Raw genomic sequence first — 26,670 nt, 5'->3', positions numbered from 1 at the left:
GATGTTCTGGGATCGTCTGGGACATGATGCGGAGCGGCAGCACACCGCTGTGACAGCTGGAAGATGCATGGGAAACAGACTGACATCTGATTGGTGACAGCCAGTCTCCTCCGCATCAAAGCCTGAAACTGGTAATAAGCTCTTGGCTTTCTCAAAAGTCCCTGGAAAATCTGCTAGCTGGTGGTGTTAGCGCCGTGGTAACAGGGGAAGAAATTGCACTGGAGGCTGACTTGCTGGCAGAATTCCGGGGAATCAAGCATGACCCTTGCAAAGAAATGAAGCGGAATTCGTGAAGGCTGTCGGGGAACTGAGGCAAAAGGAGAGACGTGAATGCTGGACGAGAGAAAGTCAGAAAGAAACTGGACCAGCAGTTACAAGCAGCAGCGCTAACAAGAAAGGCACACTGGTTACTTGAGAAAGACGATGAGGAAATGAATGATGTTGCAAAAATATCTGAATTCCCCACCAAATTACTTTATTAAATCAGTCTTTAATGAGGCCATTGCAAGGAGGCAGACTGGACTGGTAGAAGTAATGCCAGCTATATGGACACAACTCTTGCTAAGAGGCCACTCTGACAACTAAGCAGGGATAAATCAGCAAGTGTGGATTACACGTCCTTGGTTATTAAGGGATCTGCTAATGAATTTACCAAACCTTCAGCAGTTATTTTAAAGAGAAGAGGATGTAGGAAAGACGCATGGCTGAGGTTACTGATCTTTAAAGCCAAAGTTAAAGGAATTCAGAGAACTGTGAGCTATTGTTAAATATCCCAGGCTATGTGGAGAGTATTTCACAGGGTAACTGCCAGGTGGGAACATAACTTTAAATGATGCAAAACGTTGGTCTTTTAATGATCAGCTTCAAGCCAGAAAACGGCCATTGTTAAGCCTCTGGACCAGGCCAAAGAGTTGCAGTTCCACTCAAGGCCAATGTCAATTTTCTGAGCCTATGTGAGTCTATGTGGTCTGTAGGAAAGTTCTACACAGCAAAGACACTGCAATACTGAGAGGACAGGGAGGGTTAAAAATAACAGCCCCCAAGTTCTCCTTTAGTCCTGCCAGTAGGCAATGGAGCCCTCAGTGTACAGATGAGAAAACCGAAGCTCCCAGAAGCTTCAGTTCAGTTCAGTTCAGTTCAGTCACTCAGTCGTGTCCGACTCTTTGGGACCCCATGAACTGCAGCACGCCAGGCCTCCCTGTCCATCACCAACTCCCAGAGTTCACTCAGACTCACGTCCATTGAGTCGGTGATGCCATCCAGCCATCTCCTCCTCTATTGTCCCCTTCTCCTCCTGCCCCCAATCCCTCCCAGCACCCAGAAGCTTAGTGCCTTCCAAAGGGAGCAAAACTAATGAGTGGGACGTTAAGGATTGGAAATCAAGGACTGGTAAACTAACTGAGGCCTGGAAGAGTCTTTCTGGCTGTGAATCTGGGACTCCTTCCATACCATGCTAGGAAGACTTCTACTGGATAAAAAAATATACTCTGTGACTGAAAACCCCAAGTGTTTTCAAATTTGCAAATTAAGATGAAAATAATTACGCTCTGAAAGATGCTAGGTTCAAATAGAGCTGAGCATAGATGGTTATTCCCTTATTTTAAAAGAGAAGGTCCAACTCATACAAGTCTGCGAGGAATATCTTGTCATTTCCTGTCACTGAGGGCCTACCTGTGTATAGGATTCTGAGATGGATATTCAAAGGGAAGGTGGGGGGAGACATGAAGACATGTAAAACCTATAAGAAGAAATGAGCACAGGCAAAGGCTATATGAGAGAACAAATTCCAGAAAGCAAAAGTGCTGGGAGCCAGTGTGAGGAATCCCGCCCGTGACAAGGTCATGAGGAAGGAAGCTGACATACGCAAGGCGTGCTCAGACTTCAGGGACCCCTCTGGAAATTCCTAAGCATGTACCCCAACAAAAATCTGCCGGCTTTTGTGCTCTGCTTTTCCACTCTTCTGACATTTTCTGGAAAAAGTCAATTCAGGGCTTTAGTCTTCTGCATTTGAAAGAGTGTTTCAATCCAAAAACCCCACCAATGGCTTTCTAGCCTGCCTGCAGGACTCTGCGCGTGTGATTGTTTGAGGCCTCCTGACCGCAGGAGGCACAGGAAGCTTAAAACATCCTAGGAATGTAGGAGCTTCCGAAGAGTCAAAATCTTTAGAATAGGACTGATTAAAGGTTTCATTTGTTGAGTCAATGCTTGCTGCCAAATTTTCATATCCTTTATTTTTAGATATAGTTGGTATATAGAAAAACAAGTAGTAGACCTGGTATTAGCAACATTAGATCTTTGAGTTAAGTACCTTCTTTGTTATATCCCACTGCACCTTTGTTCTATAGAGTTGTAACTTTAAATGCTTTAAGGAGATGCAGATTAAAGAAAAACACTTCAGGGGAAACAAAATTAACATTCATTAAGGAAGAGAGCCAAAAAGTGTTAACAAGCCTCTTGGCCAGAAGATAATATAAATCACCTGAGACCTTTTGTATACAAAATGATATATGGAAAGAATCTGGGTTGCGAATGCTACATAATTTTGTATTACCCATTGATCTCCGTGTTTTATCAAAAGTATAAAAGGCCTTCTGAACAATAAAGGATGGGGGCCAGGGGCCGGGGGCCAGTTTCTCGGGCCAGCTTCTCGAACTAGTCTCTCGGCCTGGTTTCTTGGGACTCTGGCTCCCCCCGTGTCTCTCTCTCTCCTCTTCTCTCCCCTTCCCTCTCTCTGCTCTTTACTTTAACTTCAGGCTGAATCTCCATCTGGGGCGCGGAGGCTCGCCAGGTCTACTTACTTGCCCCGGCTGTTAAGACCCGCACGAAAGGGAGCTTAAGGCGAGGCACCCTTAGATATTCAAGTGGGTGCCGGTGGCCCAACGTAGATGGTGCAAATTCCTTGTCTGGAATTTTATTGGCCTTCCGCGTAAACCAAGCTATTCAGCCCTCTTCCTCCACTTAACCTTCTTACTACATTAATCTTACATTAATCTAATCTTACATTAATAAACAAACAAGTCTTTCCACGCCAACGCCGTCCACCCTTCGAGTTCCCTGGATCCACCGGGGCTGGACCCCGGCACAAAAGGACACAATGTTAAGTGTTCTCTAACTGGTAGGATTCAGGGTAGCTTAATTTTCTTCTGTTTCTTCTATGCACTTTATAAATCACCTATAGTTAAGCTTTATTTTTAATTTAGAAAAGGGATTAAATAAAAGCCTAAGCAAGACCTGAGCTGGTGTGTAGGTATGTTGATGGCATCTGGAGAGGGAGAGGTGGGGCCTGAAGAGCACTGAGAGGCAAAGCAAGCAGATGGAGCAGGATTAGCCAAAGTGTGAAGTGCAGGCAGTGGCAGAGGGGGCAGGGCTGGAAGGGAGGCGAGGCTGCAGTTCGGAGGACGTCATGGGGGACAGTGTGAGCTTTTAGTCTTGTTAGGAACCTAGGGCCCGGGAGCCAGGGCAGGGGGCTGCTGAGGACCTGGGTTCCTGGAAGCCCTGAATGTATGAGGGGTGCCTGGGTCTGGGGTAGCGTGGGAATGTGTGTGTGGGGGGGGTGGGTGAGTTGCAGAGGGCTTGGCATCCTCTGCCCGCTGACCCTCGGGTCCCCTCTGGGGCTGTGGTCTCAGGGGTGGGCTTGGAGGTAGGGGATGGAAGAGCAGAGACAGAACGGAAGGGATGGAGCAGCGTGTCTGTGCTGGGTAGTGGTGATGCGGATGGCAGCCTGGAGGGCTGGGGGTCAGGCCCGGAGTGGGTGGCGTGTCCCCCTGGGAGCAGGACATCGTATGGCCGTGGTACAACACTGTCACTCCATTGCCTCCCGTGGACACTTTAGTTATCATCGTCTCTGCTCTTGGTTTGATAAATTGCCCCCTGCAGTTCTGGTCGGCTGACGTTTGGGAGCCTGAGAAGACTCGTTCCCAGAGGTCCACGCAGGCAGTGGGTGCAGTCTGTCTACCCCCCCGGGGAGGGGCTTTGCAGTGGCCCCCAGGGCTGGCTGATTGTTGCTGGGGGAACACAGCAGAACTTAGACAGTGGGCAGAGGAAACTGTGGGGTCAGCAGGGTTCCCCCAGCCTGGAGTCCGTCTCCAGGTCACACAGAACCGGCAGCGAGGTCTCCAAAGAGCAACACCTTCCCTACCAGCCTCGCGCCTGCTCTCACCACCTCTGCGTTGCCCCTCCTCCTCCCCCCACCCAGCCTCAGGCATCCTGGCCAGGTGCTCACTCCCAGAGCAACGGAAACAGACCCCAAAGGCTCCAAGAGAGGAGCTGCTGCCTAGTGATTCAGCTTTTCCAATGGACAAATTTTTTCCAGGTCGGGGGCTTTTGTTCCCCCAAGAGGCCCCTGCGCCAGCCCGGAGGACAGCCTTTCATAGTCCGCCTGGCGCCTGCAGCCATGGTCCTGGCATTCCCACATCTGCCGTTCTTCTAACCTTCAGCTGCACAGAGATGGGAGAAGGTGGAAAAAGGGCCTTTTATAACCAAATTATCTCTGTGCATTCATCTGCCATTATGTTAATGTATCGCGAAGCCCGGCAGATGGTACAAAGTCAATTATGCTGGTGTTAAAAAGGGAGAAATTGACCTTTTCAAGACTCACTTGGATTCAGAGTAGAGTTTGCAAACTCCCATTTCGGCCCAGAGCGTGGGTGAAGGCACAGGGCAGGTGGCAGGGGGAAGCGCTGGGTCAGGGTGGTCAGCCTGGGAGCCCTTTGTACCTGCACATTCTCTCAAAGAGCCCAGCATAGCCGTCACAGTTGGTCTTCTGGGTCTGCAGGATGGCGGTGGGTTTGAAGGCCTGGCGGTCCTTCTCCTGGGCAGCCTCAATGTCGTATTCTGGAGAGCAGAGGAGGAGGCTGTGAGGAACCAGGTCCTTGGAGATGAGCAGGCTGGTACAGAGGAGAGAGGGGTCCACCCCACTGCCCTCGCCCTCTGCTCTGCTTCCAGCATCACTTGGGGTGGCCTCCCTTGGGTCCAGGAGAGGCTGCTGTGGACTGAAGGGAACAGGGCCCCAGGCTGGGCGATATCTGGGAAATGTACCCTTGGGTGGTGGGAGAAAGAGCAAGGCATTGGCAGAAGGGGCCACCTGGCTCTTTAGGTCTCTGAGGAGGGGCTGGGAGGGGAGGGACCAACACATCACTCGGGCAGTTGGGAGCTCTGCCCACATGTCCCCACGAGCACGCAGCTCTGTAAGCAGAGCCAGTGAGGCTGCCCCCTGCTGCAGCCCCAAGGCCAAGGTCTCACACTACCCACATGGAGCATGCTGAGTTACTGTTAACACTAGTCCCCGAAAGTGAAGACAGGCCACTTTACTTGGCTAACGAGAGAGCCTAAGACCTGTGTGAGGCCTTGAGGCAGGTACTGTGGCCTGTGAGGGCACAAAGGGTGTATGTGTGCCCACGTGTGCCCACGGGGTGTGTGTGTGTGTGGGTGTGTGTGTGTGAAGGTATGTGTGAGGGTGTGTGTGTGTGTGTGAGGGTGTGAGGGTGTGTATGTGTGAGGGTGTGTGTGAGAGAGGGTGTGTGTGAGGGTGTGTGGAGGGTGTGTGTGTGTGAGGGTGTGTGTGTGAGGGTGTGTGTGTGTGTTTGGGTGTGAGGGTGTGTGTGAGGGTGCAAGGGTGTGTGTGTGTGAGGGTATGTGTGTGTGTGAGAGAGGGTGTGTGTGTGTGATGGTGTGTGGAGGGTATGTGTGAGGGTGTATGTGTGTGTGTGAGGGTGTGAGGGTGTTTGTGTGTGTGTGTGAGGATGTGAGTGTGTTTGTGTGTGTGAGGGTGAGCGTGTGTGTTTGTGAGAGTGAGTGTGTGTGTGTGTGTGAGGGTGTGAGGGTTTTTGTGTGTGTGTTTGTGTGTATGTGTGAGGGTGTGTGTGTAAGGGTGTGTGTGAGGGTGTGCATGTGTGAGGGTGTGTATGAGGGTGTGTGTGTGTGTGAGGGTGTGTGTGTGTGAGGGTGTGTGTGAGGGTGAGCGTGTGTGTTTGTGAGAGTGAGTGTGTGTGTGTGTGAGGGTGTGTGTGAGGGTGTGAGGGTTTTTGTGTGTGTTTGGGTGTGTGTGTGTGTGAGGGTGTGTGTCAGGGTGTGTGTGAGGGTGTGCATGTGTGAGGGTGTGTATGAGGGTGTGTGTGTGTGAGGGTGTGTATGAGGGTGTGTGTGTGTGTGAGGGTATGTGTGTAAGAGTGTGTGTGTGAGGATGTGTGTGTGAGGGTGTGTGTGTAAGGGTGTATGTGTGTAAGGGTGTGTGTGTGTAAGGGTGTGTGTGAGGGTGTGCATGTGTGAGGGTGTGTATGAGGGTGTGTGTGTGTGTGAGGGTGTGTGTGTGTGAGGGTGTGTGTGAGGGTGTGTGTGAGGGTGAGCGTGTGTGTTTGTGAGAGAGTGTGTGTGTGTGAGGGTGTGTGTGTGAGGGTGTGTGTGAGGGTGTGAGGGTTTTTGTGTGTGTGTTTGGGTGTGTGTGTGTGTGTGAGGGTGTGTGTCAGGGTGTGTGTGAGGGTGTGCATGTGTGAGGGTGTGTATGAGTGTGTGTGTGAGGGTGTGTGTGTGAGGGTGTGTATGAGGGTGTGTGTGTGTGAGGGTGTGTGTGTAAGGGTGTATGTGTGTAAGGGTGTGTGTGTGTAAGGGTGTGTGTCAAGGTGTGTGTGAGGGTGTGCATGTGTGAGGGTGTGTATGAGGGTGTGTGTGTGTGAGGGTGTGTGTGTAAGGGTGTGTGTGTGTGAGGATGTGTGTGTGAGGGTGTGTGTGAGGGTATATGTGTGTGTGTTTGTGTGTGTGTGTGTGTGTGAGGGTGTGTGTATAAGGGTGTGTGTGAGGATGTGTGTGTGTGAGGGTGTGTGTGTGTGAGGGTATGTGTGTGTTTGGGTGTGTGAGGGTGTGTGTGTATGTGTGTGTGAGGGTGGGGGCCACACACAATGTCATATCAGATGTTCCGATTCCCATCCTGCCCCCTTATTAGGCCCAGGCTGAACAGCTGAGGTTGACGTGGCAGAAGCTGGCCCTTCAGGTCCTGTGGCCAGATGGCCTACCTGAGTCAGGTGAGTTCATCCTCTAAGCTGCATCCCTAACTGCCGCTCTGGGAGGACAAAAGGAAAGCCCAGTGACAGCAGGTAGGGGATCTCCGCTGGTCACTATGTCGCAGGGAAGTCACTAGAAGTCCATCCTGCCACTTGGCTTCTCCATGGACTGTAGGAGGCAGCAGCCAGCTTCCCCTTAGCAACCTCCCGGGGCTTGGCCTGAGCTGGTCAGACAGCTGAGGGGGTCCTGTGCAGAGCTGGGGGCAGCTGCATGGCCCCTGGCTCTCAGAACTTGGAGACCAGGCTGAGTGGCAGCGAGGTCACTGGTGTGGGAGTAAGGAACAAGCAGAGGGGTGCCCACCCTTCCTGGCATGGATGCTTTGAGAAACCTCTGGTGCTGCAGTAACTTTTCAAACAACTTTGACTCGTCCCCAGCCACCTCCTTCCTGGTAACAACCTTCTGCTCTGGGTTCTCATCTCTGTGGAGCAGGTCGACCAGGAAGGCAGGACTGAGGGAAGGTTGTGGCTGGGTGAGGGGCCTCAGCTCTGGCTGTGGGCAAAGGGCCAGGTGGGATCCCTACCCCTGGTGCTTCACGGAGCGCACAGACTTGGGGGAGTAAACATGGGCAGCTGGTGCATATGAGTTAACCTTCCTTAGTCTGGTTACTGAACCCTGGGAGTCCTTCTCCTTCACCTTCCATCTTACTGCACACACACTGGTAATGGAATTAAGCCCAGAGATACTTCTCTGGGAACAGTGTCCCAGAGCCAGCGGCTCCGCAGGCAGGCCTACCTATGTGGTGGCAGATCCAGATCCAGATGGCACGGACAATCTCCAGGTCACTGTGGGCCTCCTGGAGCAGGTCGCTCACCAGCTCCTCGAGGCCACTCTTGACTGTTACCTGGGGAGTGGGAGGGGTGCGCTACATCAGGGCTTGAACAACTGGATATTCATATGCAAAAGAATGAAGCTGGACCCCTTACATCATACCATATAAAAAATTAACTCAAAAATAATCAGTGACCTAAATATAAGAACTTAAACCATAAAACTCCTAGAAGAAAACACAGGGGTAAATCACCATGACTTTGGGTTTGGCAATGGATTCTTAGATATGATGCTAAAATCATGGGATACAAAAGAAAAAATGGATTAATTGAGCTACATAAGAATAAAAACCTCTGTGCATCAAAGGACAATATTAAGACAGTGAAAAGATAACTTACAGATGGAAGAAAAAATTTGCAAATAATGTATCTGATAAAGGTTTAATATCCAGAATATACAAAGAACTCCTGTTATTCAACAACAAAAGCAAACCCAATTTTAAAATGGGCCAAGGATGTGAACGTACAGTTCTCCAAAAATTTAGATGGCCAATAAAAATATAAAAAGATGTTTATCATTAGACGCTTTAACCTCTGAGCCACCGGGGAAGTCTATCATTAGTCACTAGAGAAGTGCAAATCAAAACTACAGTGAGATACTACCTCACACCCACTAGGATGACTGTAGTTTAAAAAAAGGTAGGCAATCACACGCATACACACAAAGGCAAAAATGTGAAGAAATTAGAATCCCTGTAAATGTAAAGCGATGCAGCTGCTGTGGGAAAGTTTGGTAGTTCCTCAAAAATTTCAACATGGAATTACCATGTGACTCAGCAATTCTACTCCTAGGTATATACACCCCCAAAACAAGGACAGATCCTCAGATACTTGCTCACCAATCCTCCTAGGGGCAATATTCACAATAGCCAGAAGGCAGAAACAATGTAAGTGGCCATCAGAGATGAATGGATAACCAAGTATGGTTTAACCATGCAATGAAATATTACTCATCCATGGGAGTTGGTGATGGACAGGGAGGCCTGGCGTGCTGTGGTTCATGGGGTCGCAAAGAGTCGGACACGACTGAGCAACTGAACTGAACTGAACTGATGAAAAGGAATGAAGTTCTCTTACATGTTGCAACTTGGATGAACCTTGAAAACATGATGCTAAGTGAAACAAGTCAGACACAAAAAGACACAGTGTATGATTCCACTTACATGAAATACTAGATAAATTCATGGAGATAGTAGATAGGTTATCCATTCATTTCTGATGGCCACTTACATTGTTTCTACCTTATGGCTACTGTGAATATTGCCCCTACGAGGATTGGTGAACAAGTATCTGAGGATCAGTCTTTGTTTTGGGGGCCTATATTCCTAGGAACGGAATTAGAGGTTGCCAGGGGCTGGGAGGAGAGAGAATGGGGAGTCATTGGTTAATGGGTACAAAGTTCCTCTTTAGGCTGAATTTGGAAGAAGGCGATAGTGACGATCGTACAACACTGGCACTGTAACTAATGCACTGGATTGTACACTTAAAAATGACTCAAATGGCAGATTTTATGTCACATATATTTTACTATAATTTAGAAAAAAAGAACAAGTTAGGTTTTCCAGCAGGGGCCCTCAGGGTTGGCATTGCTGAAAGGCAGCCCTGATCACTCTTTCTAGAGAAGCAGGGGCACCTGGGGGCTTACTTCTGCAGTGGTTGTCCATACCTCGGTCAGCCCCCACTGAGATCCTCCTGACCTGTTCTCTCCTGGCATGTTTCCGAGGCTCTCCAGTATCCACCCTCTGACCACAGGGAGACCTCCAAGCCCCTCCCGTGTGCCCCCTTGGTCAGCTGCTCCAACCGCATGGTACTTGTTTTTGTCCCCTTCCTGGGTCTAGAACCACACCCAACACATCGTAGGCCCACATGATAGTCTGGCTGACTCTTGACTTAACCCATGGCTTCAGTTCTGCGGATTCTGGTCCTTTGGTCCCCATTCATGCACTGCTCTCTGGGCCTGTCCAGCAGTCTGTCTATCCCTTCTGGAGGCTGTGACAACTTACCCCACCCTGCTGACTTTGGATGGCCTCCCTTTCCTTCCCTAATTCGCAGAAGACCTGGCCTCAGACTCCGTAAGGCCCAGGCACGGCTTCCTTACCAATAAGACCTCCCTCCTGCTCAGCCAGCCTCTCTGTAGGCCTCTGGTCTGGGTCTCTGCCTCAGCAGAGCCTGCTCTTCCTTCCTCAAGCGGTGCCCTTGCTTGGCTGTGTTCTGACTTCTTCCTTCCTATCCTGGGCGTCCCATCCTCTCCTGTCTGCCGTGTCTCTTCAAAACACCTCCCAGTCTCTCTCACTGGACTGCCCACGTCTAGCCTTCCTTCCTTGCCAGGCTCCTGTGGGGTCTTCTCTCCACTCCCTCCTCCTTCACCCCCTCATTTGCCCCTCAGCCTGCTGGAGCCTAGCTGAGACTTCCAGCCTTCCTCTGAGCTGCCCCCTACCAAGAAGTAAGAAGGACTTCAATGTAGAAGAATGGAAAGGCCCCTGTGCTAGCCTTGCCTGGCCAGAGTGAACAGCCCATGCTGTTGACCATGCCTGTGCTTTCCAGAACACTGATCCTTCCAGATCTTGCCTGGCCTCAGGCAGATCCAGGCCCTTTGGATCCCCAGCCTGCCTTCCCCAAGATGATGCCCTCTCTAGGGCTTCAGCTCTTAACTGAATCTGACGGCTCCCAAGGCAGGGTTTCTGGCCCAAGGGTTTCTCTCCAGCCAGGATACGGGTCCAGGCTTGGCTATGCAGCTGCCCAGTGGTCATTTCCGCAGGCACCAGAGCTCACTGCATCCCAACAAACTCATCATCCCCTGACACACGCTCCTGCTTCTTCGCTCCCTGTGCCGAGCACCTGCCCTCCAGTCGTCCACTACCCGGCCCAGAGACGGGCAAGCCCCTCTCCCCATTTTCCCTTCACTGCACACACACTGGGGAGGGGCCCCCTCTCTGCCTCCAGCTCCTCTCTGTTCTCAATGTCCCCGCCTCATCCAGGGATGCCTCATCCTGCCTGGACAGCTGGATGTCCTCCTACTGACGTCCCTGCCTCGAATCGGACTCTCTTGATCCAAGCGCCTATCATCACTCATCAGTTCAACAAGCAAGGTTCCTGAGTACCCATCGTGGGCTCACCCCAGGGCGGTTTTTCTAGGGCAACAATGAGTTCCTGGCTTACTAGCCCAGGCGGCTCACTGTGACCTTAGCAATGGTCCAGCTCCTTGGCTCCTCCAATCAGACTCTCTGTGGCGAGGCTCCTGCCTGACTCCCAGGAGCCCGATGTGTCCTTGGTGCTTCAGCGCTTGTAGCTGCCCCACCCCCACCCCAGATGCACCCAGGCCCAGAGGTGTGGAAGTTCAGCTGCCCACGTGCTCCAGGGGTGAGGATGGCTGGAGTCACGTGGGTGCTGGCATTCGTGGTCCTCCCCTATCCTTTCGCTCCCTCCGTGCATGGGCTGGGGCTGACAGGGCTGGCAACAGCAATGCCCAAATGGGTAGGTGAGGACAGACAGGGCTAATCAGAGGAGTCTATCAAGGGGATGGGACAAGGTGTATGGCCCAGGATGAGAGCATCAGGACTGTAAGTGGGGTGGGGGGAATGAGGTGAGGTGGCCTGTGTCCTGGCCTTCTGTCCCCCATCCACACGCTGTGGAAAGGCACTCAGGACCACCCACCCGAGGGACTCAGGATACACTTATGAGGGTCGGGCAGAGACTTTGTCACCCTGGGTTAGGACACTCCAAGCTGTCTTGAGGTTGGGGGGCACACAGGCAGAGGGGCTGGCTCTCCTACCTGTGAGGCATAGGTGTCCAGCTTCTCAAACTGCCGCAGGTCCAGGGGCATGGACTTCAGGCTGGAGCGATCCCAGGGGTAGGCTGGAAACACAGAGGGGCTGGTCAGTGGCTGAGACTGGCCAGCAGGACTGCCTGGATCAGGCCTCCCTGTCTTTGTGAGGAGCCATGACTGCCTGACCTTCAGCATGACTCCTAGACTGAAACACTGCTCTCAAGAGCTAGATCTCCTAGAACAGTTCCTCTTTGGGAACTATCGCAACTCCTCTAGTCCTCTGGGAGATTCACAGGGACCCTAAGGAGACCCGGGAAGTCAGCAGTATAGAGACTGCACCTCAGTGAACTCAGCAGCCCCAGGCAGACTGCGATAGAATCCTTTCTCCCACCAGGTAGGTTTCTGCAGATTCTCTGCTAGCTTTTCCAGAAACAGTGCTCTGTGGGAAGGATCCAGGCAATGCTGCTGGCCCCTGATGCCCTGGCTATGGTGCCCCGGGTGGATGTGCTGCAGGGCACTCTGGGTGTTGGAGGAGGGCATGGTGGTTCTTGGCCACTTGGGCCTCCATGGGGTGAGGTGCATCTGGCACCCAGTCAGGCTTCTTCCCTTGCCTGTGATCAGCTGGAGACTGTATGCACCATGAGAAAGTTAAGAGTTCTGGCAACAGGTGCCTAAGGTAAGGTGGGGGGCCCCCAGGGGAGGCTGGGTCTCAGAATCCCTCACCTATGCCCAGACACAGGACAGACTCAGGTAGCTACTGCAGAACCAACTGATCAATGGTTAGAGCAACCCAAGGATGGACAGGCAGCAAACCCCTGCCCCAGCCCAGAGAAGAGCCTGGGCTTTGGCTGGGTCTTTCTTATTCAAGGCCCAGGCTGACCAAAGTCAGGCAACCTGGGTGGGAGGTCAGGAAGGGAGTGAGAGGAGGATGGAGCCAAAGGGGCACTGATCCCCCAACTCCACGGGGTCAACTCTCATTCTCCATGTCATGATGGAGGAGGGGTGAGTGAGGGGTGCTTTGGGGGCCACAGGACACGACAGCAAGTCTGGGAGGAGCAGAGGGATGGGGAAAGTGCCTGGTGGGACTACACACGGCCTGGAATGGCTGGCTGACGTCCCCCTCACTGGGAGTTGCTGAATCCAGTAGCCTGGCCTCAAGCATGTATCTGCGGGGTACCTTGGGGAGTGAATGAGATAGTGGATCACGTGGTAAGGTTAGAGGTGCTCTGCTCCCTGGAAGGGTGCAAAGAGGGGGTCCTTTGCAGGCAAGCACAGAACAGGGATATAAAACCTCTGCGCCCAGTGCGGAGCTGTTCCTGTGTGTAACCCACACATCCTCTGAGGACAGCCCCCTCTATTTTTAGTTTAAGCAGAAGAATAATTTATTAAATGTTTTTAAGTAAGTACACAAGCTACAGGAGGAGCAGAGCAGCAAGCACGGAGGCTGCACAGTCAGAACCAGGGCTGTAAGTCAGAGTGTAAAAGAGTTGGAGACAGTATTTTGGAGGCAGAGCTGCTGTTCCCACCGAGATGGATGCAGTGGCTTCCTTGATGGGGACAAGGTGTCACCACTAGCTCTGGCTTAAGCTGCTCTGCAACCCTCCCAGGGCTGGCACTGCATGTGAGGCACCGCCAGCTGGTTAGGGAGCTGGCCATTGTCCAGCCACAGAGGAGATCCCAGGCTCCAGTCAAGTTCAGCATCAGGAGCAGGCCACATGGACCCTTCTGCATGTCCCCACTAATGCAGGCCCCTTCCTGATAGGACCAAAGCCTTTTACTTCCTTCTCAAGCTCAGACTGGCTTTGGCCACCTCTGTCTGCTCCTTCAGTCCCTGCTGACCTGCTGCAGTAGTCCTCACATGGGGCAAGGTGGGGAGCCTCTGACACGCCAGGATCTGAGGCTATTCCTGTCCTAAGAGAAGGCAGGGTGTGCGATGGGTGGGCAAGCAGCGCACACTCTACTTGAGGCTGCAGCCTTGCTCAGCAACCCAGCTTCTTCTTCCTTCCTTTTCTGCTCCTCTACAAGGACCAAGGCCTTCCCTGGCTCCCCTCCTCCGATTGCCTCCAGCCTTCTGTCCTGCACAGTCTTACCCAGAGGCTCCCAGTGCCATCACGGCTCACTGGTCTCATGCCAGAGCTGGGATTTCTCCCCTCTGATCACTCAGATCACCTCAGAGCCATCCTGGGTGGTCCACCATGGGGCCCTCACCCAGCTGGGCTCTCAGAAGGGATGGGGATGCAGCGGCAGGCCCTGCTGAGCTCCCCCCTTCTCAGTGTCCTCTCCCCCCGTGGACTCTGGCTCCTGCACCTCTGACGAGGGCCATCACGGTGACCTGAGTGGATATGAAGTGACTTACACGTTTAACAAGCTTCAGCTCTGCAAATGAGGTCTCCCCTGCCCCCATTTCGAAGAAGGATGGCATTTCTAAAATGGGACTGAAAACCCTATTATTAGTTTTGCCCTTTCTTGGTTTCATTTTACAATATCTGAACATTAAAAATACCCATAATGATTTATGCCTCATTAAATTTACTTTTTGAGCAGATTATGTAAGATTTGAATATGATTTTGCATAAATACATTTAAAATACCAGTGGCATTAACTAAATTATTCTAATTTTAAAGCAAAACAATGGGAAGAAGTAACAAACTGTACTAAGCCTTAGATGCCATCTTGTCTACTGAGGGGGAAACTGAGGCCCAGGGAAGGTGTTGCTGCTATTGCTCTTGTGTCTGACTCTTTGTGACCCCATGGACTGAAGCGCACAAGGCTCCTCTGCCCTCCACCATCTCCCAAAGCTTGCTCAAATTCAAATGTCCACTGAGTCAGTAATGCCATCCAACTATCTCATCCTTGTTCACTTCCTTCTCCTCCTGCCCTCAATCTTTCCTTGCATCAGAGTCTTTTCCAGTATTGGAGCTTCAGCTTTAGTATCAGTCCTTCCAATAAACAATGACTGGTTTGATCTCTTCGTTGTCCAAGGGACTCTCAAGATGGTGCTCAGCCTTCTTTATGGGAAGGTGAGTGAGGAACAAAATTAAGATTCTAACACAGGCTGTCCATCACCCCTTCAGGATTTCTTCCCCTGTCTCACTCTGCTGATTCACATGCCTCCTACCTTACAGACACTTGCTTTAAAACTTAATTCAATTCCGAATTCTGTTCTAATGTTTCCCATAATGGGCTGCCTTGTTATTGGTGGGGTTTGTGCTTCAGCTTTGGGATCACATCTGGTGTGTAAGCTTTTCACTTCTCCACCTGTGTCCATAGCAGACATTGTCAGTCAATCATGATACTCTTGTCTCCTGAGCCCCGAGATGGCCCCAGACACCCAGCTCTAAGGAGCTGGACTGCTCCAGGGAGCCATTTCCAACTGACTGCAGATTGGCTCATGAGGCTAATCCAATCTCAGAAAACAACCCCAAGAAGGCTTTGCAACTTACCATGGGTATCTTTCCCTCCAGGCTGCCGGGGTCTTGTGTTTCCATTTTTATCAACTTGTAAACCTACAATATCCCAAAGGTCAGGAGTAGAGACACTTCAGAAGAAACAGAAAGGCAAGCACGGATGACTCTCTGTGTGGTGGTTCTGACCCCTCATCTTCACTCTCCATCTCACAGTATTCTTGCTGTCATCCCCACCCACCACCAAACTACTGCTAGGAATGTCCTGGGCTTTCTGGTGAGATATGGAGGACTGAGAGCCAATGGGGGATGACAAGAAAGAGTTCAGTCTGTGAGCAGAGAAAGAATTTTCTAGAACATCAAGGCTTGGGATTACTCAGCAGGCTGGCCTGGAGTCCCTGTTCCTGCCTCCACACTGGATGTTCCTGCCATCTTGGACCACAGCTGGAGATCCTGAGGGTGTCAGTCAATTCACACTGCCAGATGATCTCAGGAGAAGAGCTGCCCACGAGCAGACATGAAAGGGGAAAGAGGGGAAATATTCCTCAGGAAGGTTCAAGGGCAATCAAATCTATAAATGCAGGACGATTAAGGCAGTGTGTGCGTGTGTGTGTGCGTGTGTGTGTTAGTCGCTTAGTCATGTCCGACTCCTTGCGACCCCACAGACTGTAGCCCACCAGGCTCCTCTGTCCATGGAATTCTCCAGGCAAGAATACTGGAGTAGGTAGTGATACATTCCCTCCTCCAGGGGATCTTCATGACCCAGGGATTGAACCTGGGTCCCCTGCATTACAGGCAGATTCTTTACCATCTGAGCCACCAGGGAAGCCCAGTAAGGCAGAATGGTCACTAATTGTCGTTAGACTCCATAAACAACAGGAGATAATTTCTTGCTGATTTGAAACCAGGTCAGAAAGATGGGGGTCCCTGATGGAACCAGGAGGAGCTGGGGATAGGGGTGCCAAGGGAAGTTATTCTTTGCCCTTGAAGGTCATTGTTGGCTGTAAATAAAAAAATAGAAGGTTGCAAATGTACATAGGTCATTCTGAGAAACAGTGGGCCTTGTCTTTCTTACGTTCATATTTTGTTTCCATCCACATTCTTCGGTAGAGTGACAGGGGTTCAGAATAGTAGCCAGATTTTTTGTGTACTTACTATTGCCTGGCTTGTGCTTTATTGACTGTCTCACGTAACCTCACAGCAATCCTTTGAGGGACTTTGAATCATTTTCCTCCTTTTGTACATGAGGAAATTGAGTACAAAAGAGAGGTTAAGCTACTTGCCTGAGGTCTCACAGCTGAGATCTGAACCCGGCTGGCCGACTCCCAGGGCCTGCCCTCCCCATCTCCTGGCTGCTGAGGCTTGTAGGACCAGGCAGCTGTAGGGGACCTGCCCTGCAGCTCCCCACCCCCCAAGTGGACGTGCAGTGCCCCTCGGCCTGGGCTGTTCTGCAGCCTCTGTTCCTTGGCTGGAGTTTCCCCAGGCGCCTGTGTAGCCCCAAGATGGACAGATATAGGGTAAGGACCATGAAGGGAGCAGTGGAGACGTCGCAGGCCTGGGTCTGGGTCTGTGCGCAGAGCACGGAAGGCAGCCAAGCATGGTGGCTAAGGGCATGGGCTTCATTTGGACCAGGGTTCTGACCTGCTTCCTAACTGGGAGACAGGCAGTTATCTCACATTTCTGAGCCTTTGCTGATCTAAAAAGTAGGGCTAATATTGGTGTATAACAAAGAGTTAAAAACCAATTGAGTGTACAGTGCTTATGGACAGCGCATGCCACTTTTTAGGCAGGCAATACACGGCGTCTAAGAACAACAAAATTCTTGTGATGAAATTCGTGTTTAGCTAAATGCCTTGTGTGACCCAAGAACAGGGGTTATTGAGTGTGGAGAAGAGAGTGTCCCAGGGTGAAGCTGCCATGGCTCTGCTGGTTCCCTGTGTGTAGGCCCAGGTCACTCTTCCTTCTCCCAGAAGTTTCCCCGGGTTGGGCTCTGGCCCTTCCAGCTGCCCCAGCCCTCCGTGCCGCTCCTCCAAACACAACCAGCCCTGTATGCACGTACGTTTAGCTAAGGAGAACTTCTTGAACAGCTGGGGCATGGCATCCCGAGGGTGGACCTCCACAGTCAGCTGTGTTCCTGCAGAGGAATAGGAAGTGATATTCTCAGCCAGACGCTGCCAGAGAAGGGTGCAATGTCTCATGACATGTTTGAACAACAGCACACAATTGGTTGTAGACCTTTCTTTTGAATATGCAGATAATTTTGTTTACAAAACCCCAAAGCAAGAAATAAGCAGACAGTTTTCAAGTCTGGGCAAGATGGAGTAAACAACTTCCACCGTGTCTCTCCCACTCAGTGCACTGGAAAGAATGAATAGACCGACTATTTGAGGACACTTCAAAGCAAATGATAGAAGGCAAACTGGGGAAGAAGATTAGAATTTAAAGCATCATCAAATTGGCAGAGTTGACCATTCCCTTCCCCTGTGGCATTACCTAGACTGGACTCAAAGGCAGACCCAAATGCACAAGGGCACAGTGGTTGCAGAGAAAAAGTGCTCCAAGAGAAGCTCGCTCTTTTGGCTTGTGGAGTGAGAAAGGAGGACTCTGAGAGTCACAGTGGAGGAAACCCTCTTGTTTTTCCCCTTTTTTCTTTCATCTCCTGACTCAGCCCCAGGGAAATTCTGCTGGTATCAGTGCAGCCATGAGTTTGGTGGCCCAACAGACACCTAAGTCTTTGTAAGGGAGGTGGTTACCAGTGAAGCTATGATTCCCAAGAGTGTAGGGGAAAATACTCATTGATTTCTTTCCCTCTCTCTGTTCTCCACTGGTTGTTTCCAGATGCAGACACAGAGATGCACCCAGAAGAGTAGGAAAGCTAAAGTCCCAAGATTTGGGGCTGGAGGACTGGCAAGTGGGGTGTAAAGAGGAGGGAATCAAGAGAGCAATTCCATAAAGTTACGGATGAACTCCTGAGGTCACCTCTACGTGAATGGATCGCATTCACACTGTGCACGCGCTCATCCTAAACATTAGACCACAGTCTTTGCGAGCTGAACTACGGTATAAAGCAATGCCTCGATTGGCCGCTGCGCGGTGCGTGTGCGGGGCAGATCTGGCAAAGGCTAAAATCCTGTTACTCAGTATAGAGGGACCCTGGAAAATATCAACTTAAAAAGGAACAGAAAATAAACAGATGCTAACCCGATGGTGACACAGATTTTGGAATTATCAGCCAGAGATTTTAAAACAGCCATGGTAACCATGCTCTAAAAAGTGAGGTAAATTGTCTTGAAATAAATGAAAAGATGCAAAGTACTAGCAAAACTTGGAAGATAAAATGAAGAAACAAAAATTTGAGAACCGAAAAATACAATTATTTAAAAAATACCTGCATATACTCAGTAGCAAAATAGAGATGACCAAAAAAAAAAAAAAAAAAAGAGTCAGTGAACTTGAAGAGAGAGCAATAGAATTACTCAACAAGAACAACAGAAAGAAACAGTGAACAGAACCTGTGGGATGGTACCTGAAGATTTAACACTCAAGTTACTGAGACTCCAGAAATAGAGAAGAAATAGTGTGATGCAGAAAAATATTTGAAGAAATAATGACAGAATAATCAACACAACCAAGAGCTGGTTCATTGAAAAAAATCAGTAAAATTGATAAACCTCTAACTAGAGTGGCCAAATAAAAAGAGACAAGACACAAATCAGGAATCAAGACACCAATACAGGTGAGATGAGGGTTATCACTATAGATCCCATGTATACTAAAAGAATAATAAGGAATAGTATAAATAACTCTATACAGGTAATTTCTGCAACTGAAATGGACCATTTCCTTGAAAGCTATAAACTACCAAAACTCACTGAAGGAGTTATAACCTGAAATTTCCCATATGTATTTTTAAAACTAAGCTTGTAGTTCAAAATTTTTCAAAAACAAACAAACAAAAACCAAACCAAAACCAGGTCCAGAAGGTTTCACTGGCAAATTCTAACAAAACTGTCAGTAGTTTTAAAATTCAATTCTGCACAAGATCCTTCAGAAAATAGAAAAGCAGCAAATACTTCATATGTATTTTATGAGGTCATCATCAATCTGATTCCCAAACCAGACAAAAACAGTATAAGAAAAGAATACTATAGATCATATCCCTTGTAAACATAAACATAAAAATTCTCAAAAAATATTAGAAAATTAAATCCAGCAGTATAGTGAAAGAATAATATACCACTTTGGGAATGCAAGGTTAGTTCAATATTTAAAAAATCAGTGATTGTAATTCACCATATTAGCAGGCTAAAGAAGACCCACATGATCATATCAATTGATACAGAAAAAGCATTTGACAAAATTTAACATCCACTCAACAAACCTCTCAAGAAACTAGGAATAGAAGGAAGCTTCTTAATCTGGAAAAGGGCACCTTCCAAAAACCTAGAGCTAACTGAATATTTAATGGTGAAAAGTGGAAATCTTTCCCCCCAGGGATTTGGAACAAGGCATGGGTGGCCACTCTCACTGTTCCTAATGAACACTGTACTGAAGTTCTGCCCGGTGAAATAATAGAAATAAAAGAGAAAGAAAGAAAAGTCATATAGATTACAAATAAAGAAGTGAAACTCCTATTCACAGACATGTCTGTCTACATGGAAAAATCCCAAGTAATCTATACAAGAATTTCCTAGAACTAAAAAGTAAGTTTAAGAATGGTCACAGGATACAAGGTCAGCACCTCAAAATCAATTATATTTATGTTGACAATAAATATTAGAAATTGAATTTTAAAATTACTATCTCCCAAGGCTCCAAAAAATGATAGTTAAGTGTAAATCTTAATTAAAAAAAAGCAGGAATTTTATGCTGAAAACTAAAAATTATGATCAAACCAATTAAAGCGGACTTAAATTCATTGGAAAAGACCTTGGTGCTGGGAAAGATTGAAGGTAGGAGGAGAAGGGGATGTCAGAGGATGAGATGGTTGGATGGCATCACCGATCTGATGGACATGAGTTTGAGCAAGCTCCAGGAGTCGGTGATGGACAGGGAAGCCTGGCATGCTGCAGTCCATGGGGTTGCAAAGAGTCAGACCTTACTGAGGGACTGAACCGACTGACTAAATGCACAGGAAAATATGTTATGTTCATGAACTGGAAGACTCAATATTGTCAAGTTGGCTGCTGCTGCTACTGCTAAGTCACGTCAGTCGTGTCCGACTCTGTGTGACCCCATAGACGGCAGCCCACCAGGCTCCGCCGTCCCTGGGATTCTCCAGGCAAGAACACTGGAGTGAGTTGCCATTTCCTTCAAGTTGGCAAATCTCCCTAAATTCATCTATAGATTTCATGCGATTTCAATTAAACTCCTTGGAGGAATTTTGTAGATTGTAAATAGAGGCCAGATGATTCTCAAATTTAGGTAGAAAGATATTGCAACAAGAAAAATCAAGTTAATTTTGAGAAAAAGGAGAACACCAATGGATTTTAAGATGTTCTATAAAGCTACAGTAATCACACAGTGTGATATTGACAAAGTGATAGATATATAGCTCAATGGAACATAATAGAATTAAGAAATAGACCCACACAAATACGGCAAATTGATTTTTTACAAAAGTGCGAAGACAATCCAATTAGAAAATGGGTAAAATAATGGATATCTCACCAAATAAGAAATTAAGGATGTTCAACATGATTAACCATTAGGAAAATGCAAACTGAAAGCAGAATGAGATACTACATCTATTAGAAGAGCAATAATAAAAAATAATGATAATGCTATATACTGATGAGGTTGCAGAGAAACTAGATCCCTCCCAGATGCTGGTGAGACTGTAAAATGATGCAGCCATTCTGGAAAATAGTTTAGCAGTTTCTTAAAAAACAAACCAGGTACTTAACATATGACTCAACAAGTATACTTTTGTGCTTTTATCCCAGAGAAATGAAACTCTTTACATTCACACAAAAACATGTACACAAATGCTTATAGAAGCTCTATTCATAATTATCCCAAACTGGAAACATCTAAATGTCCTTCAGTGGGTGAATGGATAAACACCTTTCAGTACAGCCATATCAAGCGATACTTCTCAACAACACTCTTAGGAGTGATGGGAGGATGTGAATCTATACAGAGTCTGTACCAGGGAATTTTGGGGGTGACAGAACTGCTTTGTATTCTGATTGTGGTTGGTGATGTCATGAATCTGAGCATAAGTTAAAACACATAGAACTGCACATCAGGAAATCCAATACTTTATGCTAATTTAAATTAAAATAAAAATTTAAAAACACCAATCAAATGCAAAAGTAAAAGTAGAATTAAAACAGAACTTATGTGATACAGAACGATGTAAAATAGGTGACAAGGCAAAGCAGGATAATAATAAACATGTTTTTGTATCCTGTTTCTTCACTCGTCTTTACATGTTACTGAATATAGTCACAAGTCATTTGAAATGGCTGCATAGTACTCTAGTCTACAGATGGTTTATAATCATAAGAAGAAATTTCTTTTTGTTGGATATTTAAGATTTCCCAAATGGTCTGCTATTTAAACAATGATGTGATGAACATTCTGATGTTGTCTAGTTGCTAAGTTGTGTCTGATTCTTCTGTGACTCCACAGACTGCAGCCCACCAGGCTCCTCTGTCCAGGGGATTATCTCAGCAAGAATACTGGAGTGGGTTGCCATTTCCTCCTCCAGGGGATCTTCCTAACCCAGGAAATGAACCTGCATCTCCTGTGTTGGCAGGCAGATTCTTTACCATGGAGCCACCAGGGAAACCCAAACATTCTGACACACTGCTTTACACACTCTCCAAATCGGTTTCTTCAAATAAACTCTTAAACATGTATTGAAGGGTATGGAGATTTTTAAGGCTTTTGTTAGATATTGGCAAAATCTCCTGAATGATTTTATGATTCTCTCAACAGTATAAGAGAGTGTCTACTTTGCTCATTCTTTCTGTGTTTAGTGGCAAAATTGGTTATAATACTTTGTATTTCCTTCCAAAAAGAGGTCATTTATTCCTTCCCACATTTGGGCTGGCCTGATGATGTGGTCTGGCCAGTTAGCATGAAATGATGCTGTGCAGGCTTGGAACCTATGCCAAGCGACTCTGCTGCTTCCACTTCCATTCTTGGGATTCCAGCCACAGCTGCTGTGTAACTGCACCTAACCTAGCCTGCGGAGGGCAAGAGACCACAGGGAGCAGAACAGAGCCATCTCAGGTGAGGCCACCCCGGACCAGCTGATCTTCAGCCAGCCCTCCCACTGACCACACACAGTGGTGAGGCTAGCCAAGACCTGCAAGCAGCCAGGTGTGGCTTAGACAAGAACACCCAGACAACCCGTAAACTTGAGAGCTGTTAAATGTTTTAAGGAACTGAATTTTGGGGTGGTTTGTATTGCAAAAATTTGACACTTGATTGTCATTAATCCCTTAAGTTTTTTAAAAAAATGAATAGTGACATCTCACTGTTTTTGTGTATTTATTAAATTTTCAGTATAGTATTTTTCATATATTTGCCATTTTAAACTTACTTTGTGAATCGCTTATTTTCCTACTGATGTGGTATTTTTTTCCTTATTGATTTCATAAGAGCTCCATTTAGAATCCTTTGCCTGCTAAATGTGTTTTCACAGAATAACAATACTGACTTTCTTGTGTAGCTCATAACCTTGCTCTGCATGTTAAGGATAGTAACTCTTAAACAAGTTTAAAAGATACAAAGTGGCCTCCAAGGGATTACTTTGAAGGGGTTAACATTCATTTTGACTGTAGTTTCTAGCACATTCACTGGCAGAGAAAATCAACCTGTGACTTGACAATTAGGATGTTAAGTGTTTCAGAGTTCAAAGCGTCATTCAGCTGTGGTCAGAGGATATGCTACCATCGCCACGGCAGCAAATTACAGCTGTGCGTCTTCCCACAATGCCCCAGGGCATGGGTCTACTCACCGCTGCCTTTCCACTTTCTCCCCCTGAACACTCAGAGTTGGTCTTCAAAGTGGGTGCCAAGCTATACTTGCCCACTAGATGTTTTGTAACAAAAAGGATTTGAGAAAAATGTCCACTTCCTCCCCTTTTGTAGGTCGCATCACACAATGATCTGAGAAGTTCTGCAGAAGTCTACTTGACCCAGCATTATTTCATCAAACAAAATTTGGAAAATGCTGGGCTGCAACAGTCTCTGGAAGTACAGAGAAGCTGCAAAGCTGACCTGACTATTGGTTTGAAAGTGAAAACACTCAGTTGTGTTTGACTCTTTGCGACCCCATGGACTATACAGTCCATGGAATTCTCCAGGCCAGAATCCTGGAGTGAGTAGCTGTTCCCTTCTCCAGGGAATCTTCCAAACCCAGGGATCGAACTCAAGTCTCCTGCATTGCAGGAGGATTCTTTACCAGCTGAGCCACCAGGGAAGCCCAAGAATACTGGAATGGGTAGCCTATCCTTTCTCCAGGGGATCTTCCCGACCCAGGAATATGAACTGGGATCTCCTGCATTGTAGGTGGATTCTTTACCAGCTGAACTACCAGGGCTCAACAACAAACCTCTTTCCCAAACTTCTCCTAACGTCCAGGTACTTCCAACCACTCCTATCCAGCCATGTCGCTCTGTCAGAGAATGAGTGAGCTGAAAATCGAAACTCTATAAGCCCTTTCCGAGGTGGGTGCTGAGGTGGTCTCCCACTGGGCACTCGCCTGGCTGGAAGCTCCCCAGTCAGTCACCCCTTCACTCATCCGTCACCCTTTCTCACCTCTCCCTTCCTGCACTGCCTCACCTCTCCCTGGCACCCCTTCCTGGGATCTGACATTTTCCTGAGGCCCCCTCCTGGCTCTGCCCCAAGTGGTGCTGTTAATCGTCACTCCCTTGAAGAGAATAGCAAAGCTCCCGGCCTCCCTGATGGGTGTTATTCTCGCTCTCATTCATAGGTGTGCAAGGGCACTTCTGGGAGGCTTCTCTGCTCCAAATGGTCCTGGACCTGGGCACACTATCCCCAGTGAGCAGGGTTGCAGTACCACCCCGTGCTTCCTAAAGGTGTGAAGTGCTAAGAGTTTGCCAACTACAACATTCCTTACCAAATAAAACTCTTAATTTAAAGAAACATTAATTTGCCAATGATAAAAAGTGAAATATCATTTGGACAAACTTTAAAGTGAGATCCAGGCCCTAGGTACAGTCAGATACCATGACACTAATCTTAGTCACAAGTATACCCAAAGGAGGCCTTCCTGGGATTTCGGATCAGCTGCCCCAGACTTTCTCATGTTACCGCTTCCCAGTTCCACCAGCTATCACCCAAACAGCATTTTGTGAAGCTGAAACTTTGGCTGTCTTAGTAAAAGCATATTAGTGGTTATTTTCTGCTACACCTGAGAAGTGGTTGCCAGACCCTGTTCCCACCCCCAGAGAAGTGGCGACGCAGCAGGCAGGCCTAAGCATGTCCACGACCTGCGGCCCTGGGCCTGCCTTCTACCCCATCAGGAGAGTCCTCCCACCTGACAGCTTCTCTCCAGGTCTCTGTGGGTTTGAATCAGGCTTTGTCTGAAGACCTAATTTGCTCTGAACACCTAATACAGAGATGGCAAACAGATTTTGTGTTGTTCATTAACTCTGACTGATTGGAAGTGGCTGCCTGGAGCGCTTATCAATTAGCAAAGACTGTCAGGTGTGTGCATGTGTATATGAATGTGAGTGTGTGTATGCATACATGCGTGGGTGTATTCTTGTGTGTGTGCTGGAGGGGGGTGGTATGGCATTCATGTCAGATATTTGTCATCATTGACTTAAGATGCTCCTAACTCTCTTCATAACCGGCTGTCACCTTTACAACCTGGATTCTGTGCCTTCAAATTTTTCCTGCAGTAGATGAGTCAGAAAATCACAGCTAAAGTATTTCTAAAAAAGCCCAACTCTTAAACAGCCCTGGGCTGGATGTTGAGAGGTTTCTGCCCAGAGTGTGGTAGTCAGCATTAGTGCAGGAAGTGGAAGCTCTGACACCCTGGGAACAACAAGCTGGCTGATGATGGGGACAGTCCAGCTCTGCAGATCCTGCACCAGGTACAGTCTGACACAGGGTGGAAGCCCTGAGCAGTAGCTCTAGTTGTGGGGTGACTGTGAGTGTGCCAGAGCTCAGGGCCGAGGCCAGCGGGCACCAGCCAGAAGGTGTGATCAAGGCTGTCTCCTGCAGCCTGACTGACCCTGGCTTCCATGGGGCTCTTGAAAACCCAGGGCCACTCATGATTCTTTCTGCAGAATGGCGCTCAACAGGGATGTCCCAGGTCTGGAAACACGGCAGTTGGAGCCTAGTGCAGGTCTGATCAAAGAAGGCACAGACAGTCTGCCTGGAGATGAGGGTAGGTGACCTGGAAGGAGGCCTCAACAGAAATCTGATTTGTCAAGAATAACTTTTGGGGCCTGAGGTCACTGGGGCTCCTATAATCACTCCCCTCTCATTCAACGCACAGGCCTGTCACAGATGAATCTTGCAAAGACCTCTTCCGCGTGAAGATCCAAGATTCCCGTGATCATTCTGTCACCTGTTGCATAAAGTTACCACCCCCTCTGCTGGGAGCTCTTCCCCAGGGGCCGCGTGACCTGCTCCTTCATCACCTCCCTTACTCAAATGTCACCTCAGGGATGCCTTTCTCAACCACTCTATTTTAAATTGTTCCCTGTGGTAGCTGCATGATGGCCCTTAAAGATATCCATGTCCTAATTCGGGAACCTGTGAATGTTACCTTCTACGGCAAAGGGGACTCTGCAGATGCGGTTCAGTTCAGGATCTCGTGATAGAAAGGTGATCCTGATCATCTGGGTGGGCCCAATGCCATCATCAGGATTATTATAAAACAGAGCAGGATAGAACTACTTTACAGAGAGAATGCAATGTGATGATGGAAGCAGAGACTGGCGTGATGCAGCCACAAGTCCACAAGTGCCAGCAGCGTCAAGGAAAAGATTATCACCCAGAACCTCCAAAAGGAACCTGATGCTGACCAAGAGATTGATTGGCCCAGTGAGACTGGTATGGGATTTGTAGTCTCAGAACTGTTGAAGAGAATATTGTAGTTGCTAAGTCATGCCCGACTCTTTGTGACTCCCATGGACTGTAGCCTGCCAGGCTCCTCTGTCCGTGGGATTTCCCAGGCAAGAATACTGGAATGGATTGCCATTTCCTTCTCCAGGGGATCTTCCAGAACCAGGAATTGAACCCAGGTCTCCTGCATTACATGTGGATTCTTTACCACTGAGCCACCTGAGAAGCCCACTGAAGACAATAAGTACATTTGTGTTAAACCACTGAGTTTGAGATTATGTGTCACAGCAGCCACCAGAAATGAATACTCAGCTGCGTGACTTCCCCCTCCATGCCCCTTCCTGCTTTATTTTCTCCTCCAGCCTTATCTGACACCTTGCATTTTTCTAGTCAGGTTCATCAGTTTCCTTCACCAGGTGTCAGCTTAACAGGGAGGGAACCTTGTCTGTTGTGTTCTCTGATGGATCCCAAGTGCTATCATCCAGAGCTGCTTTTTGTGAAATGAATGAATCAGCATGAGTGGGCACTCTGCCTCAGCCCCAGAGCAGGGCAGCCTCTC

At 48.3% G+C, this 26,670-nt stretch overlaps 1 protein-coding gene across 1 annotated transcript in view; it reads right to left on the bottom strand.

The window, feature by feature from the left end:
* The window catches only part of KY (kyphoscoliosis peptidase), a 52,022-nt gene that overhangs the window by 16,252 nt on the left and 9,100 nt on the right, over window positions 1-26,670 (bottom strand). The window contains exons 4-8 of the mRNA XM_018050935.1: window positions 17,114-17,188; window positions 15,094-15,156; window positions 11,656-11,738; window positions 7,789-7,897; window positions 4,716-4,833 (exon numbers count right to left, since the gene is read on the bottom strand). Coding sequence (XP_017906424.1) covers window positions 4,716-4,833; window positions 7,789-7,897; window positions 11,656-11,738; window positions 15,094-15,156; window positions 17,114-17,188 — 448 coding nt within the window. The remainder of the gene's footprint in view (window positions 1-4,715; window positions 4,834-7,788; window positions 7,898-11,655; window positions 11,739-15,093; window positions 15,157-17,113; window positions 17,189-26,670) is intronic.

Source organism: Capra hircus, chromosome 1 (assembly GCF_001704415.2).
Source record: "Capra hircus breed San Clemente chromosome 1, ASM170441v1, whole genome shotgun sequence".
Classification (NCBI taxonomy): Eukaryota; Metazoa; Chordata; class Mammalia; order Artiodactyla; family Bovidae; genus Capra; species Capra hircus.
The sequence above is the reverse complement of the archived record's forward strand: the minus strand, read 5'-3'. Positions and strand labels throughout refer to the sequence as shown.